The sequence below is a fragment of the Centruroides vittatus genome, unplaced genomic scaffold (genome assembly GCF_030686945.1).
Source record: "Centruroides vittatus isolate TY-2023 unplaced genomic scaffold, ASM3068694v2 contig_460, whole genome shotgun sequence".
Taxonomy (NCBI): Eukaryota; Metazoa; Arthropoda; class Arachnida; order Scorpiones; family Buthidae; genus Centruroides; species Centruroides vittatus.
The window spans coordinates 3,325,799-3,345,489 of NW_027122256.1; the positions used below are offsets into that span (position 1 = coordinate 3,325,799).

Here is a 19,691-nt window from a genome sequence, read left to right on the forward strand (position 1 = left end):
TACTTCTCAAATGATCTAACAGTTTTGTACTTTGAATGCCTCTGATTCTCAATGACCAGTTTGTGAATCTCCTCATTTACTGGTTTACCTCAGGTCATATTTGTGCAATTTGCTGAATTTTTAACTTGCTTTTCTTAAATACTCTGGTTAGTATTGTTCACCTCTGGTCAATAGTTTACATATTTCAAGTCAATATGCACCAATTTCTGACCAGTGGTTGAACATTTCTGATACATGATGGACTTTGTTTTACTAAGTTCTCTGATTTCCTCTTTCATTTGGAAATTGATAACCTAAGATTTGTTTTTATCTGAAAAGTATATTTATATTCTCAAATTATATCTGATTTCAATTCTTTATTTTTGATTATATCCAATAAATTTGTATGGTTGATTGTCTTTTTCTTTTAAAGGGGATACAAAGTCAAATGTTATGAATAAAACTATAGTGTATAATAATTTTGGCATAATCCTATTTCATTTTTAATGACAAATGGAGTAGAAATATACCAAAATTAATTTATATAAAACTGCTACTAAGGATAATCTATGAAATTATAAATATATATTTGAATTCTAAGAAATTAAGCTTATATATGTGTGTGATTTGTTTTTTTAGTGATTATTTCATTTTTACTTTTAATAAAAATACCTTAAAAATTTAACTACCACATTTTCATATGTATAACCTGAAGGTTATCTGTGTTTAAAAGACAGTTTGAAAAGGGAACAGGTTATGGTAATAGGCAGGTTATATACTGATTTTAATTTACAAATTCATGTCTACAGTGTAATGGTGGATGGATTATGTGAAGATTTTATTTTTGTTCTAGAAATTTTCTGTGGTTTCTAGTTATAAAAATACATAGATATTATTATTATTTTATGTGAATTCTGTTACACGGATACAGATATATATTTATATTAGGATATGTTAAAGTTTTTTTATGATTGTTTAACTTTAAGAATTAATTACTTAATGATTGTTCTTTATCAACAGAATTTATGACAAATATAGGAGCAAGTGGATATGTTGCATTTTATAATGCTGTAGAGGTAATATTTTTTAAAATGTTATTTAATGATAAATTTGTTTTTAAAGTTAGCAAATTAAATTTCACTTATCTTTATTTTTTAAAAGGGATTTAGAGCTTCTGCAGAACAAGTTTTGTCTGATGCAGAGTTAAGAAAAGGATCTGAAGCATCAGCTATGCCACCTGATTTAGAAGTGATACGAAGAGCAGCTCTTCAGATTTATGATTTTTATTTATCAGAAAAAGTAAATAGTGAAGTTTGTTTGATTTTATTAAAGAATAAAATAATTAAATATCATTACAGCTTTTGGAATAAATGTTTAGCTATGCTTTAATCGCGATTTTAATTATCAGAATATATTATAACTGAGTACAGTTTTATAAAACTTTCCTTAAAATTTATATTCAATTTTAATTTGTGTGTCTAATTTATGCATGTGTGTATATGTACACATGGGGAAATGGTATCTAAAAAGTAATGGAAGTGAATGGGTGACTTGAGAGATGGAAGCACTGTATAGCCACACCTCCAATACCAACTGAAATGTGCATTTGCATTTGTTGTTGATGTTCATTGCAAGTTTCAACACATTAGTGTTAACAAGTCTGAGTTGACAACAAGTTGTGTAAGTGTGTATGGTAGATATGATAATGATACATTATGAAAGTGGGAAAAGTGAAACTTCAGCAGTGTTGTGTGATCAAATTTTGCATCAAATTTTATGAAAACTCTACAAACACAACTCAGAAAAAGGGTTATCATATCCAACCAGATATTGTGGATTCTTGGTTACTGCATCATAACAGTATGCCCTATCACACTGCCATCTCCATGACTGAATTTTTGACCAAACAGAATGTTCCAGTACACATTCTCCAAACTCACCTGATCTGAATCTGTGTGACTTCTTTCTTTTCTTTAAGCCAGAGTTGCACCTGAAAGGTTGTCATTTAAGAACTGTAGACAATATCAAAATTGTTACAAACCAGCTGAATGCATTATCGGTCGATGACTTCCAGCACTGCTACTGGGAGTTAGTTGTCTCCATCAGTGTACAGTTTCCCAAGGAAGTTGTGTACTTTGAAAGGGGATAATGTTGATTTATAGTTCAGTTGCTATAAAAAATTTTTTATTAATATTAGTCTTGTTACATTTTACACACACCTCATATATATGTACTGTACACATGCACATATAAATACTTTAGTTCTATATATGATGATAAATCTATTCATATCATACTTGAATTATATGTATTCTTCGTTGAACATCAAGATAATTTTTAGTCTGGAAGTACTCAGCAGAGAGAAATTACAAATTTACTACAACACCTATGCATTTGCTGAGAGAATTTTTTTATTAACAGTAGGCTTAAAACATTTGTTAATAAAAAAAAAACTCTGCAATGCATAGGTGATATTGTAAATTTGTAATATAATTTTCTTACATTACAATGATTTATTAACACATTTACAAATATCTTCATTTTAGGCCTATATTCATAATTGTTCTTTTATATATAATATATATAGAATGTTTTGAATTAGATTTAAATACAGCAGGTTATATTGATATATAGTTATAGTTAGTGTCAACTTCTATGGGATCTCCTGTAATGATTTATGTGAAACTTTGGGGGGGGATTGATAGTTGATGTTAGCAAGTATTATACAGTTTTGGTCTACTAAATGTATAGTTTAATATTATCATTTATAATCAATATATTTCCATAAATCTTGTAATTTTCAACCAGTTGAGAATAAGATGCATCAGAATTTTAAATTATGTTTTACTTACTGATTTGGCATTTTAAAAAGAAAATTCTCAAGAACAACTGTATAATATGAAAACTTTTGCACCGTCATCTGAAAATATGAGACTTTTAAAATTTTTTGCAAGTTTTAAATACAAAAATAAGCTAAATTTGCTTAAATTTTGTTGAAACTTAAGAAAGCAATAATAATAATTGCATTGGGTAAGTATATAAGGATTTTTATATTAACAGAACAGGTACACTCAAACCTGTTTTTGTGCGATTTTTTATACGTGCAATGTGTTTTGTGCAATTATTTTTGTGCAGTATATCAATTTGATTGAAATTCATATACCGCACACGAAAAATCACACAAAACAAATCGCACAAATAAAAAATCGCACAAAAAAAGACCGCACAAAAACAGGTTTGAGTGTATTGTTTAGTACTTTATGTATATAACTATAAACATCCAATAACTCAGTTTTTAGTTAATGCCAAATGATTTTTAGATTGCATCAGGCTATTTTATGTTCATTTATGTATATAATCTGGACTAGAAAAAAATTTACTGTAATTGTTACTTGTATTTCTCTTAAACAGAATGCAGTGTAAACTAAACTGTGGATTTCTTCTGGGACTTCAAAAACTGTTTTACTCCATACTAATAATAATCAAATATATTCAGTTATATACACAGTGTGTCCTAGAGAAAAGGTGACATGTCAATAAAACACAAGGTCTTATTTATGCTTTGTTTTTATTATTGATTATTCAAAATAGTCTCCTTGAACTTAATATGGGAACTTCTGGAAATGATTACACAGTACTTCAAACAGTTTTACAAAGTCCTCTGCCAAATCATTTGCACAAATTTTGTTACAACCTTTTGAATGTCCTGACTTGAACTAAGATGTGCTTTTTTATGGCCAACTTTAATTTTATAAATAACCAAACGTCAGCAGGAGTAAAATCAGAACAACAGGTGGATGCTCAAGCATCTTTATGCTTTTTTGGCCAAAAAATTGCATACAACCTTGGTATTGTGAGCTGGTGTGTTATCATGCAACAATGACCATGCGCTTTGCTTGCAGTATTTAGATCATATACATGGAATTTTGTCCCACAAACAATACAGCAATTAGTTTGAAGAATTTCAGCCACTTTTTGCATGTTGTTTTTCATTTTCACTTGTTTTTGAGATGACTGACTGTGAATCATCTCCAATGCTCCTTTCCAACACAAAATCTTACATACCACTTGAAAACATTCTTGTGACTCGTGGCTTCACTGCCATAAATAGTTTGAATCATTTCAATCATTTCAGTAGGAGTTTTGTCTAATTTAAAACAAAATTTACACATTGTTCATTGTAGGTTTTTACAAAAGCACAAAAGATACTGTCAGAATTCATGAATCGGACATGCTGATGCCTTCAAAGTTTTGGTGGTGAATATCTAAAATGCATTAGAGTAAACATTTTGTAATTTTTTGATAGTTTTTAAATTCATCTTCATTAAATAAGTAATGTAAGATGAGATTTGAAATTTTGCTTGCAGATGACATCGAATATATTAAATTTGAAAATTCTGTTTGTTGAGTAAACTGTCACTTTATAACTGTTAGCAGAAACATTTCTATTGTAAGAAGAAAATTGGAAATTTGTAGAAGTGTTGAAAAATACTAGTTTTATCTTATCATCAATATTTTGTTTGTTAATGTAAGTGAATTATTCTTTGATATTTCAATAAATTAAGAACTGGAGATATATTTAAACACATGGTTATTATTTTTTTACTGTATTGTACTGTACATTTAAATTTCCTTAACTATTTGGACAGCATTCTCAGCTTTATCTGTGAAATTCTAGACACATCAAACACAAAGGCTGTTCAATAATTAATTATTGTCAATTAGAGAAGTAAAATAATAATATATGTAACTTATAGATACTGTTAGTTGAATATATTCTGAATATCCATCTTACTTTTTAGGTCCAAAAGGAAATATGACAAAATAACCAATATATCATGACATTACTACTTGATCTGCCATAAAATTATTATCAATATGATAAAGATAAACTTTTTAAAGCCATGAGGATGGAAAATGTTCAATATACAAGACATCTAAAGAGTATCACAATTTTAATGAAGATGTTAAAAATTAAAGTGGAGTATAATGGGTATAATGTAGTTTGTTTGATTTGGTATCATAAGAAATGCCAGGCATCGTGAAGAAGGGGAGAGTGTGTGTGTGTAAGAGATGGATGTGCTAGTGATTCAGATGAAGATTGAAGTTATTTTGTGTATGCATGTTCTCAGATAAAAAGTGTAAGAGAAAATATATGTACTATAATAAAAATTAATTCAATTAACAATATATAAGCTAAAGTATTCTCTCACAAAATTAGCAATGTATTATCACAACTTACCTATGATATCATGAAATAACAACCTGTATTCAACATAAGAAATATACCCCTAGAAAACCAAGATATAAATATATTCACGATAAAAAGCGATGTTGTTGTCTTCAAAGTGTGGTCCTTTTAATATTATAGTTAACATTTCCATTTACAAAATATATATCCAATAATTGAAGAATAATTAATTTTTATCACAAATTTGCCAATGTTTACTCTACTACATAACACACATTGACTCAGAGATGGTACTGCAGACAGCTTGGAGAGAAAACCAGTTACCTTTTCACTGGAGTAAACTGTGTATAGATTTAAATTAATGATAGTAGGCTTAATCAAGTATTTATAAATTCATTAAAATAAAACTATTTTTATTAAGATCAGGCACCATGTGTATATTTGTCCCTAGTTTAAGTCATATTTAAAAGAAACTGCCAAAATTGGCCATAAGTTAAAAATTAATAATAAAATAAATGTGCTTTTAGATATTCATTAGTAGTTATATGTATCATTACATCATAATGGGCATTTCAGATAGGAAAGTTTTGTGAGTTTTAATGGTCTCACAAAAAGTATGAAAAAAATATGTTGGAAAATAATGATTTTTTTTATTATTTAAATATCATTTGATAAGTAATGAATAGGAAAAATACTTTAAATAATGTTGAAATGATTTCGTATTATTTTCAAGAGCATTGAATTTTTATTCTGATTTATCATTTCACATTGAAAATATTTTTACAATGTGCATTAGACAGATTTAGCAGAAAACAGAAGTAGAAATAAATAATAGTAAAAAATGTGAAGAATAAAACTAGTGATTTTAAATAATTACTGTATGTATTGGAAAATTGTTTCTCTTTTCAATTTTTGAAAATACTTAGAGAAAAATAGGATAAAAATAAAAAGAAGAATTTAATGAAGAAATATTTTCAAAACTAAAAAATAAAATAACCTTATAATTAATAGCAAAATTAATAATACATAAATCACTAAAATTTGTGAAAAAAATCCAGAAACTTTTAATACTAAAATATCCTTGACATATGAGTTTATTAAAAAAAACCCACATATAAATGTGCAAAAAAATATATTTTGTTTAAACAGAATATTGTCACTGTGTTTGTATTAACTAATTTTCACTTTTGAAATAGTTTGTATGATGTCTTTGAAATAATAAAGCAGAATATTATTAATTGAAATAAAACTTTCATTTATTTACTTGTAAAGTTTGATTTATTTATTTCAGGCTTCATTAAAGATTAAATTAGATGATGGTTTACTGAAGAAACTTCTCTGTAGGTTACGAACTGAAAAACCAAATGAGATGTGGTTTGATGAAGCTCAAGCCAAGGTAAATATTCTTTGTTCTTTTATTTTAACTTTCAAATTTTGTTCTGAATTGATAATTAGAGGGAAAGTAAAAAGATATGGTTTGAGAAAAATTATTTAAATGTACAGAATGATCTATAGTTGAATGGGACGATGATTCAGAATTTTTGACTCGGTTTTGTTAACTTATAAATTAAACATGTCATAAAATTTTTAATTCATATTTACAGTAGCCATAAAGCATTTAAATGGCCTTATACCAATGATTATTTAAATTTCCCAAAAAGAGTGCAAGATCCCTGTTTGGGGAGTTCAAAGAAATCCTTAATATTATTTATTTCAGAGTACCATTCTTGCACCTACTTGATATCCTATCTGTTAGTTTTAATACAACACAGCATTACAAACACTTGCAACCTATGGGCTTATTTTATTAACATTGTTTACATTTATAATCTTTATTCTTAGGTTTATGATGTCATGCAAGAAGAACCTTATTTTCCAACATTTATGAAAACATCTAATTATATTAAATTATTAGCAGAATTGGATCTTCTAAAAGATATAGGAAAATCTGATGATGAAAGTAATTCTTTATATAATTATGATAATATAAATTATAATTATTTCACAATTCTTATTGGCTTTTATTACATTTGAAACTAGGTACAAGCATTAAAGCTAGTGGAAAATGTGTAAGTATTTGAATTTTAAATATAAATATACAGGTATCCTTCTTACAACATGACACTTTCACAACATGGTTTCATTCTAACACAGTTTGGAAATTGGAGATATCCACTGTACAGTACAACATGGTTTCTGGCTTTACTCTAAAACAGTTTGAGAATTTGGAAAATTCTCTGTACAAAATTCCACAATTTTTAAGTACAAACACTGTTATTTGATATTTTATTCTTCAAGTAAGCATGTGTGTTGTCTCAATTTGCACATGGATTTTAGAATATTGAAATTTTCAATTTGTTTTTGTGCCTTTCATCAGGATTACTTTAATGAAAATTGATAGTGCAGATTTTTTTTTCCTTGTCCTAGCTTTCCTGTCAACCAGGTGTTATTTTCATTGCTTTCAGACTTTAGCCTTTAAGACCATCACTGTGTTTTGTTTTTATAGATTAATTTTTATATTTAATAAAATTTATTTAAACATGTTTAGGTAAGAGTTATTAAACTTTTTTTTTAACTGTAATTAATAAATCATTTGTAAAAACGACTAACAAAATACAACAGTATCTTGGTACTCAAACAGTTTGGTATTTGAACACAGATTCTGGGAAAAATTCACTCGTATTTGACTAAACAAATGTGACTCGCTAGAACAAATTTTTGATTAATAACATATTTTTATTTTGTCATTCAATTACATTTTTTATTATAAAAGTATAAAAAAAATGATGCTGATATTTCTGATCAAGATTAACAGAAAAGCTCAGAAGATGACATTACTTTGTAAAAAGAAAATGCTCTTATCTAACTAAAATTAATTTTAATGCATAATGCACTTTAATTGTGATTGTTGGTTAATTATCGATTGCAAATAAATTATTGATTGCTTTAATAAATGCATTTCTCTTAGTTATGAAAAACAATAGTATACTTTCATTAACTTAAAGACTAATACAAAACATTGGGTTAACTTTTGTTAATCCTATGTTTTGTATTAGTCTTTGTTTTGTTATGGCATGGATTTGCAAAACACAGCACTTTTTTGGAATGTAACTACCATGTTATACTGTATAAGGAATACCTGTATATTGCTGTAAAATGGATATTTTGTTCATTGGACCTTTGTTTAATAGAATGCCACACCTAGTTATAAAAACTGTTCAAATAGAAGGAATGCTTGTGAAACCATTCCATTCACTAACTTTTAGAGTGACCTCCATTTTCTTCACCAGTCAAACTTTGTTCTGTTAACATTGTGGCTTATGCCATTATATAATTTTTGCATAGTCATAGTTTTAGCATATTTCCTTTGTTCTTTGTTCCTTCTTACTTCTAGAACTTTCTATTCTTGCTCTGTTTCCTTGGGTGGTGAAAGTTGATTCATGGATCCACATGAAATGAAGAGGGGAAAGGCTACCTGAGAGCATGTGTTGGAGCAAGTGGGTCATCTTTTGGCTGGCCCTCGTAAAGTAAGGAAGGAGAAAATGGTGCTTCGTGTCATCAAGATCAGTGAGACTGGTGAAACAGAACTAGCCTGAGAAGGATTAGTGAAATTATTGAAGTGACAATACTGCAAGTCTCAAATAAATAAATAAATAAATAGGGAAAAGGAAGACAACAACTGGAAATCAGTCCAAGTGGGATCCACATGGCCTCCCGCCAAAAGTGCATGACATTCTGGGTATTTTATTCTTTTCTGTTATCTGTTTCATTGTTTATTACCTTTCCTTTCTGACTTTTCTCTTTTTTAGTGTAAGTTAGTTTTAAGTATTAGTTAGTGCATTACCTTAGCTCAGTTCCCTGTACTGTACATATCGTGATATTTTTGTCATTTGTCCGCTGATAAGTTTTGGTGATGCTGAGTTCCTATTTGTAGTTGTTCAGTTGGAATCCTTAAGAACTTGTATCTGTTGTGCAAAAAAAAAATCCTTTGTTCAACCATGTACTGTGCATGATTCTCTATTTGGTACATTTGCCTTTGTTGCTAACAGTCATCTACTATGTACTATGTACTCTACAACATTTGCTTAAGTTCATTAACCTTATTTAAGTTGCTTAAGAGTAATTTTTTTTTTTCAAAATTTTATAAACTGTTTTCTATGCAAATTTGTTTTACGTCCTTTGTTTGTAATAATATAATAAGATGTATTAAAACAACTTCTTACAGAATTACTGGAATGTATACTTTTCCAGTAATGTGTAGTTTTCCATTAACATGTTATTACTGGACTCTTAAGGTTCTCGAGTGTGAAGTGTAATAAGATAATTGACTCTACAATAATTTCGTTGAAAAACAAATCCAGACAAATGAATTCAAATTTATTTTTACAATGATATCACAATAAATACGTTATGATTTTCATTTTCATATTAGATAAGTACAAAATGAAATATTTATTATTAATAAATATTAGTTTTTTAATGGAGAAATTGATGAGTAGAAAGTTTTTCGTTTCAAAACTATATAATTTAAAAGGAATATCTTTATCTATCTAATAATTTGAGACTTCAAAATCAAATGCTAAGAAATTGAAACAACCCAGCATAATCTGTAACTTCAAATATTAAATATTTACAAGCATTACAAAATCATGACAAAGTACAAAGAACAAAATCCAGGGGTTCTCTTATTGTTTCTCCTTTTGCTTCTAATGACTAAAATGCTTTGGAAATATTCATAAACTTATAAATTGTACTAAATTGTTTCACTTGCTTGTTACTTAACTAGAAAATTTTTAATTGTAACAGTAATATTAGTTAGTTTTTGATTTTGTCATTGCTTTTATATATTGTTATATTTTAACTTATGAATAAAAATATATAAATATATATGTAAAGTATAATTTTGGGAGTGGAGAGGAAAACAAGGGAGACCTTTAGTTTTGATAAATTTCACTCAAGTATGATCTATTCATAAACTACTTCCAGTTATAGAAAACATCAAAACAAGTAAACAAATGGAAGGATGACCACCCGTATTCAGGTCTGGTGGATGTAAAGAGTAAGCTTTTTCTAGTGACCAAAAGGCTTTCTGATTGGTCAGAAGTTGACTCTAAAAAAACATTGAAATTGGAGAGAAGGTTCAGAGAAAAGGATTGTAGAGGATAAAACTTGAAGCTGATAGCACTACGATCTCAGATACTTGACAAGCCTACTGAGGATAGAGAAGTTATACTCCTCCAGACAGGATGTACAGGTACAGGTGACGTCTGAGATTAGAGAAAAAGTGCAGACAGAACTAATCCTTGGTCAAGAAATTCTCATATAGACATCTGATCCCTGAAAGTTATTCCATCTGATTCCTGATTGTTCCAGGTCATCCTAGATCATTAGTGTTTTACTTGGTACATTATCAGGGTGACAATAATTAACCCGTACAAAGTTTGTAGCAATGCTGCACCTGAACTTTTTTACTGTCACCAATTTACATACTATTGTTTAATTCTCCATGATTTCCTGCCCGTGTAGATGTACTTTCGATGTAATAAGGGTTAGTTCTTTATTTTTTTAATGGTGTCGAACAAATGTTGTGCAATTTTGGAGCTATTCTGGCAAGGAAAGCATCAATGTGAAATTGTTCGTCTGCTCGGTGTTCCAAAAATGACAATCTCAGATGCAGTTCGGCGATTCAAGGAGCTTGGCCACAATGGTGACCGTCCCGGACGTGGAAGAAAGCGCACTGTCAACACGTCTAGGAACCGCAAGACCATCACAAAGCGAGTTGACTGACATGCGAAGGTCTCCACGAGAAAAATTGCTCGTGAGATCAGAATCAATCGCGAATCGGTGCGGTTAATGGCGAAAAAGGAACTCGTACTCAAGCCCTACAAATTCGAAAAGGTTCAGCTCCTCACCGATGAAAACAAGTGCGTGAGACTCCAAAGATCCCGTTAACTCAAGCGTCGGGCCGCAGGTCGACAATGGGAGTGCATTCTCTTCACAGACGAGAAGCTTTTCTCCGTACAACCATCAAAACGACAGGAACTGGTCCGCGGGGGCTCCTGGACGCTCAGCCGTCATCGAACATCACAAAATCCAATGTCAGTCATGGTTTGGGGCGGAATTTGTGCGAGTGGCAAGACACCCCTTGTTTTCGTCGATCAAGGGGCCAAAATCAATCAAGATGTGTACCCCCATGACATTCTCGAGGCTGTGGTACTTCTGTGGGCTCAGCAGCATTTTGGCAGTGCGAAATGGATGTTTCAGCAGGACTCGGCGCCGACACACAGGGCGAAGAAGACTCAGGAGTGTGCAAGGCTCATTTTCCCGAAATCATCTCGTCTGCGGAATGGCCACCGTACTCGCCGAATCTGAACCCAATAGACTACAGTGTGTGGACCATTTTGGAGGCCAGGGCCTGTTCTAAGTGCCATGAAAGTTTGGAGTCGCTGAAGCAATCCTTGCGCTGGGAGTGAGACAAACTGTCTCCAGAAGAGTGCGGCCCATCGCTGAGAATTTCAAAACGCGTTTGGGGCTCTGCGTCAAAGCAAAAGGAGGCCACTTTGAAACTGGCTGAATATCTGATTAATACGTAAAGTATTGTCACTGTTATATGCTGTCGTTTTGCTAATTTTCATTTCTTTAATAAATTTACGATACAAAAAACTTGTACGGGTTAATTATTGTCACCCTGTATAATGTCATAAAAAGTTATGTACATTTCATGTAAATAAATTGAATATACAGAGTATAGAGGTGTATTTTCAATGAATTTGCATTTCAAACATCTTGAGCCATCTTCGATTTGCTTGAGGAGACAGAAGTTAGAGAAGAAACTTTCACTTTATATTTATTTGTATATTTTTCCTATTAAATATAATGATCTATTTAGATTTATTAAGCTTACTATGATATATTAATTTTTTATATTAAAATTGCTATTAAATCTAACAATTTATAAAGAAAAATTATACATATTCTACTAAATAAAATATTCTTTTTTATTTAGTCATCTGATGATTTGTCATATGACAATCTAAGCTTGAATTCTCTGGACCAAGATGATGATGGACTAGATTATATACCTTCAGATTTAAGTCATTGTTTGGGAAGAGTATCACCTGTTTCATCATCTGATGAATGTTTAGATGATTGTTCTTTATCAGCAGAAATCTATAATACAGGTATTTGCATTATTAAAAATATATAAGTTAATATGTTGGAATGATTATATGTAAATTCATGAAGCAAATAGCATTAAACTTTGTAGAAGCAAAAAAAAGTTATTTCTTGAATAATAATAGAAACCAAAATTTTTACTTATTTATTCCAATTTTATAAAACACATCCCTGACTTTAAAAATTGAACTACGTAATTCAATTTTTCAAGAAACTATTTTTTACCTTATTTTTTAATTTAAAATAATAATTTTGAGAATTATCTTGACATGATCTATCAATATATACAAGGGCGATTATTTTTCAACCTCCGATAGTTCAGAAAACAAAGACAAGTGTAAATAACAAAATGAATCTATTACCAAAAGTTAAGTACCAATATGATTACTTTTCGACATAATCACTGGAAGATTGAGGCATTTGTCATAACTGTGGAAGTCTTCACACATTAAAGGTGTGAAGACTTCCACCCAACTTGGAACTTTTTATAAACACCCAGTGTTTAGCCCTGATTTAGCTCCGAACGATGTTATTTACACTTATGTTTGTTCGGTGTTGTTGGAAATATTTTTTTAAAAACCTGTTTAAATTTTATCACACTATTTTTTTAATGTCATTTGTTTGTATCTTCAAATTATTTTTCTTTATCAATTTGATTTCGAGAGCCAAGAAATAATCTGGAGGAAATAAATTAAGAGAGATTACACTGGACAGCAATGATTTTGTTTCGGGCTCAAAATTAGCATATTCTTATGTATTTTCATCTGCTGAATTCAAAAATCTCCATAAAAATGGCCGATTAGCTTATGCTTTGGAGATACAATGATATGTTATTTTTTAGAGTCTACATTTGTATTTTGGAGAAAATTTATTTTTTGGGAGTTGTCACACACCTCACACTTACATAGCAAAACGTTCTCCATATGTTTGTAGGTTATAAACATATTAAATGTAGCTATGACTTTGAGTTTAATATTGGTTCTGTTTTTCTTGGTTAAAATTTCTGGTTTTGGAGTACTTTTGAATGTAATACTGGTTATACCAAAATGCCACGAAAATGTGTAAATTTAGTGAACAATTTTTGTTATATTCATAGTGGATGGTGCGGTGATGGATGTCGCCACCCCGCGGATATTGTGTTTTTTTGTTATTTTCTCACATTTATGTTTTGTAAATTTATTACTGTTTGAATGCTCAATAATTTAATTTTATCTAGTTTTATACATTTTCTACAACTGTAACCACTGTTAAATTATTAATAAATGTCTCATAACTCTCGTGAGAAAAGGCAAGACGAGAACTAGTATGGTGACCGTTAGTTAAAGCAAACTTAGTCGTGTCCTTTTTAGCAAAAACGAGAAGCATAAACACAAAAATCATTTATTACATAACACGTAGTGAAATAACATTTTCGTCACAGAAACACAATCTGATGCCTCTTCTGAAGACTGCCTATCATTATTATTTGGGTATAAAGGTAGGGGCAGGATAAGTCATGGGCTCCACGTTGCAACTCTTGTTCAGTTATACTGCGAGAATGACTGAAAAATAAAAAATGATCTATGGCTTTTGCTGTGTCTAAGGTTTGGCAGGAGCTTACAAACCATACAGATGACTGCTATTTCTGCTTGACTCCACTTATAAAGGCAGGATTGTCAGTGAAGAAAAAAGAAACAGTTCAATACACAAATATTCCATCTGCAATTTGACCTATTCCACATTCAGATAGTTTACCAGTTCCTACTCCATTCCAACATTATGAGCTTGAAGTAGAAAATGAAGAAAGTGTGGGAGAAGAAGAACCCAACAAGCGTTCCACATTCCACGACCCTGATTTTGAGATAAAAGATGATACACCACAGACTGAATTAAGTGAAATTGAGTGATCTCATTCAAGATCTAGTCTTGTCAAAGAATAAAGCGGAACTTCTAGGGTCAAGACTACAGCAACGGAATCTTCTCCAACGTGATGTCAGGGCTCACAGTACAGAGAACGTCAGAGGGATCTGATTCCTTTTTTTGAGAAGAAAAACAATCTGGTTGTTTGCTGTGACGTTAATGGCTTGATGAAATGTTTGAATTTGAAATTCAAACATTTTCAAAAATTCAAAAGCACTTTCAATGTTGTTAGCATATGTAATTAAAATGTGTTGTTTCTTCTTAAGCCATTAAAATCACATACTGCCACCTCTCGTACATCACAGAAACTAGAGTTAATAAAAATTTTTCTTTGTCATATTCGATTTTATCACCCCAAAATTAGTAAGATTCCACTCATGAAATAAAGGAAACATTCAAAAACATTTTTTTTGTTGTCCAGTGTTATTAAACTAAATATAACCGTGACTAAAACAAAACCCCAGAAACAAAAATGACATTTGGCCTTGACTCTTTACAATGTGTTCACTTTGGTTTCAACAAAGAAGTTAATATATTAGGGAAATGATTTCCTGCATATATTTTATATTTAAATTCATAATGTTAGTTTCTTTAGAATGATTCAAGGATGGATTATAATTTCATTATTTAGAATGACAAATTTTTAAAAAGAAAAATTAATGTAACATTTAGGATATCTAAATTATCATCAAAAATGTCATTTTATTTAACAAAAAATGTAGATGAAAAAATTTATTCAGTTTAGTACTAATCAAGAAGAATCTCTGAGAAAATTGATTGTCTTAACAGTTTTGTAAAATTAATTTAATAAATTATCTGTAAATAAGTAAGATTATGATTAAAATATTAATAATTAACTCATTTTTAGTACTGAAAGAATTTTAACTACTATGATTTCTTATTTTTTAAATATTATTGTAAAATTAATTTTTTTGTCTACAAATGATTATGGATTTTGTAGGAATAACAAATCATTCTGGTCGAACTTATGCTGTATATGCCATTTGTGTAACAAAAAGAGATAGTAATAAATCAGAAGAAAGGTGGTATTTAGTACGAAGATATAGTGATTTCCACGACTTCCATATGTCTGTGATAGAAAAGGTATGTTAGTAATAATTTTACTGTTTATAATAAAACAATGTTTATTTTTGGATTCTAAATCATTTATATTTAATGAAAAATTATTTTTCTAGTTTCCTCATCTATCTAGTCTTAAATTTCCTGGGAAAAAGACATTCAATAATCTTGCTCGTCAGTTTTTAGAAAAGCGTGCTGAACAGCTTAATGAATACCTTCAAATTATATGCTCATCAGAAATGCTCAATGCTAATCAGGGTTTATGTGCAATGATTTTAAATTTTTTGGAACCAAAGATATATGAAAGAGGAAGACGTCCTCTTTCAAGAACTGTAAGAACATGGTGTTTATTTTTCTTTTTGTAAAAAAATAATTCTTAGAAATAAAAATGCATTTCAGGTTGGCACTTTAGTTAATCCATTAAAATCTTCCGTTAAATCGGTGGGTAATATTGTTAAAACAATGCCAGATACACTTATTGATGGTCTTAGAGATGGACTAGTCAAAGTATTGGGAAGTAAATGGAATCCATCACTTAATCCTGGACTTGTTGGAAGTGGAAAAGTGGCTGCTGGTATAGATATTGAAGTGAGTCTGAAATAATTAAAAACTTATTTATTTCTTTTTAATTAATAAATATTAGCAATTTTGTTTTCTTCACAGGGAGAAGATAATATTCCTTTACGAATAATGCTGTTGTTAATGGATGAAGTATTCGATTTAAAAAGCAAAGATCAATGGTTTAGAAGAAGAATTGTTATTCTTTTACGTCAAATTATGAATGCAACATTTGGTGATAAAATAAACAGGTAAAATAACAGTATTAGGAATTTTAATTATCGAATGAAAATGTATTTTAAATGTTTTTGTTTGATTAGTCAAGCTAATAGGGGTATGGTTTTTTTTTTCTTTTAATGAGTACAAAAAAAAGAAAAAATAGTTTTAAAGAATGTTAAAAATTGCATTTGAGTGTGCTTATTATTATTGTTACATATACGAATATTTTTGTTGTTCTTCCACTGCATTTGTATCTTATACAGAGGATTTTATCCCAGGATCCCAACCACTCTTTAGTCTCAAAATTTTCGGGATTAAGTTTTCCTGATCCCGAGGTTTTCGGGATTGACATCATTTTAAAAAAATTGCAAAATAGACTGATGAAGCAAAACGTTCAGTGCCAGTACTCTTAACAGAATTGCTTGCCTATCATTTTAATATAAAACTTCTTGTGTTTTGAACTAAAATGATAGGCAAGCAGTTCTCACTGGGTTACCTGGTAATATACTTCATTTTTGTATTTTTGAATTTTTACGGGCCCCAATTGATTTTCTGCCAGTCGAGAGCACTTTTGGTTGGCTGTAGAGTTCTAACATGACCCTTCAAAAATTCTAATAAGTCATTCAATGGAGGAATATCATCACCCTTAAGTGAGTGTTCCTACCAGCCTCTGGTTGTTGCATCCAATTTAAATTGAATAATGAACATAAATAATATGCTTGAGAACTCATTTATATTAAAATTTAGAGCTTCTAAGGATTGAATACACTCTGTAGTCGATTAAACAAAATTGTAACATGTGTCAGGTGAGTTTGTTATCTAGCATTGATGTACAGTCCACAGCTCTGTCACATGTGTGTATATGTGTGTGACAGAGCATATATGCACAACAGCATATATATATATGTGCAACAAATTGAGAAGCAGACTTGGTTGTGAGACACTGGATGTGTTATTTCTCAGATTATATTTTTGCAATTCAAATTAGAATGTTCCTATTAGATTAGTTTTTTTTATATTTAAGAAAAATGTGACTGATTAATATTATTTTTAAATATTTTTTGCTAAGAAACTTACTTTACTACCTACTTACTAGGTTGATACATGAAAGTCATCTATTTAGTCGATGTTAAGAGAGATTTTTGTTAATTTTCAACGTTTATTTGCATAGTTTGTTACATAAAGGTTTTTTTCAATTTATGTAAGTTTAAAGAGATCTCACTGATGTTTGAAAAAGAATAACTTTAACATGAAGACTGAGTGATTTTAACTCTGGTTAGTCTGACTCTAAGTCTGATTAGTTAGAGTGATTAGATTAGCTAGGTGTACACCATAAAATACATTGATTTTTGTCTAAATTTTAATTTGTTGATTAAAGAGCTGATTTCTGTAAGATTTTCTTAGTTTTTATTAAACCTCAATACCAAAATGATCCCAAGATTGACTAAGTATAATCCCAAAATCCCGAGATTAGAAATAAGGGCCAGGATCAAATTCCTTAATCTCATAGCATTACATTTAAAATTAATTAGTATAATTACTTTTTTACTCTGCCAATCAATTCTTTTTACATTAGCAACAATCTCTGTGTGTGTATATATATAAAAATGAGGATGTTTGTTTTTGTTATGCATGCCTAGGCTGTTTGACTAATTGCTACAAATCTTGGCAGTTATGTTTCACATACTTCTAACTTAGATAATGTCATACATCCCACTCCAAATTATTGATTAGATTTCTTTGTACTAGTTCATTTCTGTCTACATTTGATTTGCTGGCTTTACATGTAATACCATCTATTGGCAAAAAATTTAAGAAAATAATAAAGTAAAAATATAATTCTTAAAACAATACATATTATCAATTAATAAATAAACACACCTGATTTATATTCGCTGAGCTTATTGTTTTATTCCGAACATTTTCGAGCCTACTATAATAGGCCATCTTCAAGCTTTACATTTTTTGTTCGAAATGGTAACATTCAAATTTATTTGAATTTGCACTTTAAGTTAACAGATTAACATACTCTCAAAACGTGTTGCAAATTAACAAAAAACAAAAACATAAAGTAAAAAGTAAAAATAAATAATAAAATACAATAACTGAATAATAACAAAAAATTTTACATCCAGATTAATTAATTGTGAATACTAATTCCTATAAACTCCAGCCCATATTTTTATGAATTATCAAAACCCATACTCTTTTCAATTTTTTACTTCCAAGCCGATGGTAATGCATTTGCATCTTTTGAGTTTAAGCATATGTCCTTCATTTTACTTTTGTAAATTTTTATTTTTTCCACTTCCATTGCAATGGACGATGAATGTCCTGTTTTAACTATCTTTGCCTCATTCCATTTGACTACCGCTCCGTCCGCCTGCGCCATACTCGCCAAAATCGTGCTGTTGAGTCCCTTACTCACACTATATTTATGTTTCTTTACCCGTACTTTGAGGCTTCTTCTTGTCACTCCTATATATTCTTTATCAATTCCTAATTGTTGGTTCTCATACGGTATACTGTATACACCCGCTTGTTCCTCCATTCCAATTTTGTCTTTATCATTTCTTAATAGTCTATAAATATTGGGTGCTCGTTTGTAAACTATGTTTGTGTTTTTGTATTTTCTCAATTCCTTCACCACCTTCCTTGTTTGCTCATTGTATGTGAACTTGTTGAAAGTTGTGGTGCCGTTATTTGTCGCCGTTGTACCTTTTTGTTTACTGTAACTCTTGATGAGGCCTTTGATTGTGGACATTTTGTATCCCAACTTAAACAGGTCTTTCGAACATGCCAGTATGTATAAAGGAGCGTGTGTTGGTTTCAAATATACTGTAGTTTGTATGTTTCCTAGCTTAAATTCCATGTTAATATCCAAGAAATGGATGTTTCTTCGACTTTTTTGTTTTAATTTTAGTTTCAAACCATGTTTATTGTCATTGATTGCAGTCAAGAAATCGTTAACATGGAATTTAAGCTAGGAAACATACAAACAACAGTATATTTGAAACCAGCACATGCTCCTTTATACATACTGGCATGTTCGAAAGACCTGTTTAAGTATAAGCTATCTGCATTTAAGGCGCTCATCAAAAGGGCCTTCTTATACTGCACCAATGTACTAGACTGGAACAAAGAAATTAATAGAATCCAAAAGGTAGCAAAGAATTTGGGATACAAAATGTCTACAATCAAAGGCCTCATCAAGAGTTACAGTAAACAAAAAGGTACAACGGCGACAAATAACGGCACCACAACTTTTAACAAGTTCAGATACAATGAGCAAACAAGGAAGGTGGTGAAGGAATTGAGAAAATACAAAAACACAAACATAGTTTACAAACGAGCACCCAATATTTATAGACTATTAAGAAATGATAAAGACAAAATTGGAATGGAGGAACAAGCGGGTGTATACAGTATACTGTATGAGAACCAACAATTAGGAATTGATAAAGAATATATAGGAGTGACAAGAAGAAGCCTCAAAGTACGGGTAAAGAAACATAAATATAGTGTGAGTAAGGGACTCAACAGCACGATTTTGGCGAGTATGGCGCAGGCGGACGGAGCGGTAGTCAAA

At 30.2% G+C, this 19,691-nt stretch overlaps 1 protein-coding gene across 2 annotated transcripts in view; it reads left to right on the forward strand.

The window, feature by feature from the left end:
- Window positions 1–19,691, forward strand: part of LOC136977542 (sorting nexin-13-like) — a 154,165-nt gene that overhangs the window by 119,815 nt on the left and 14,659 nt on the right. For both annotated transcript variants that reach the window (XM_067273040.1, XM_067273038.1), the window contains 10 exons: window positions 1,000–1,055; window positions 1,141–1,278; window positions 6,462–6,566; window positions 7,013–7,130; window positions 7,211–7,239; window positions 12,177–12,351; window positions 15,207–15,349; window positions 15,442–15,657; window positions 15,725–15,913; window positions 15,989–16,134. In XM_067273040.1, coding sequence (XP_067129141.1) covers window positions 1,000–1,055; window positions 1,141–1,278; window positions 6,462–6,566; window positions 7,013–7,130; window positions 7,211–7,239; window positions 12,177–12,351; window positions 15,207–15,349; window positions 15,442–15,657; window positions 15,725–15,913; window positions 15,989–16,134 — 1,315 coding nt within the window. The remainder of the gene's footprint in view (window positions 1–999; window positions 1,056–1,140; window positions 1,279–6,461; window positions 6,567–7,012; window positions 7,131–7,210; window positions 7,240–12,176; window positions 12,352–15,206; window positions 15,350–15,441; window positions 15,658–15,724; window positions 15,914–15,988; window positions 16,135–19,691) is intronic.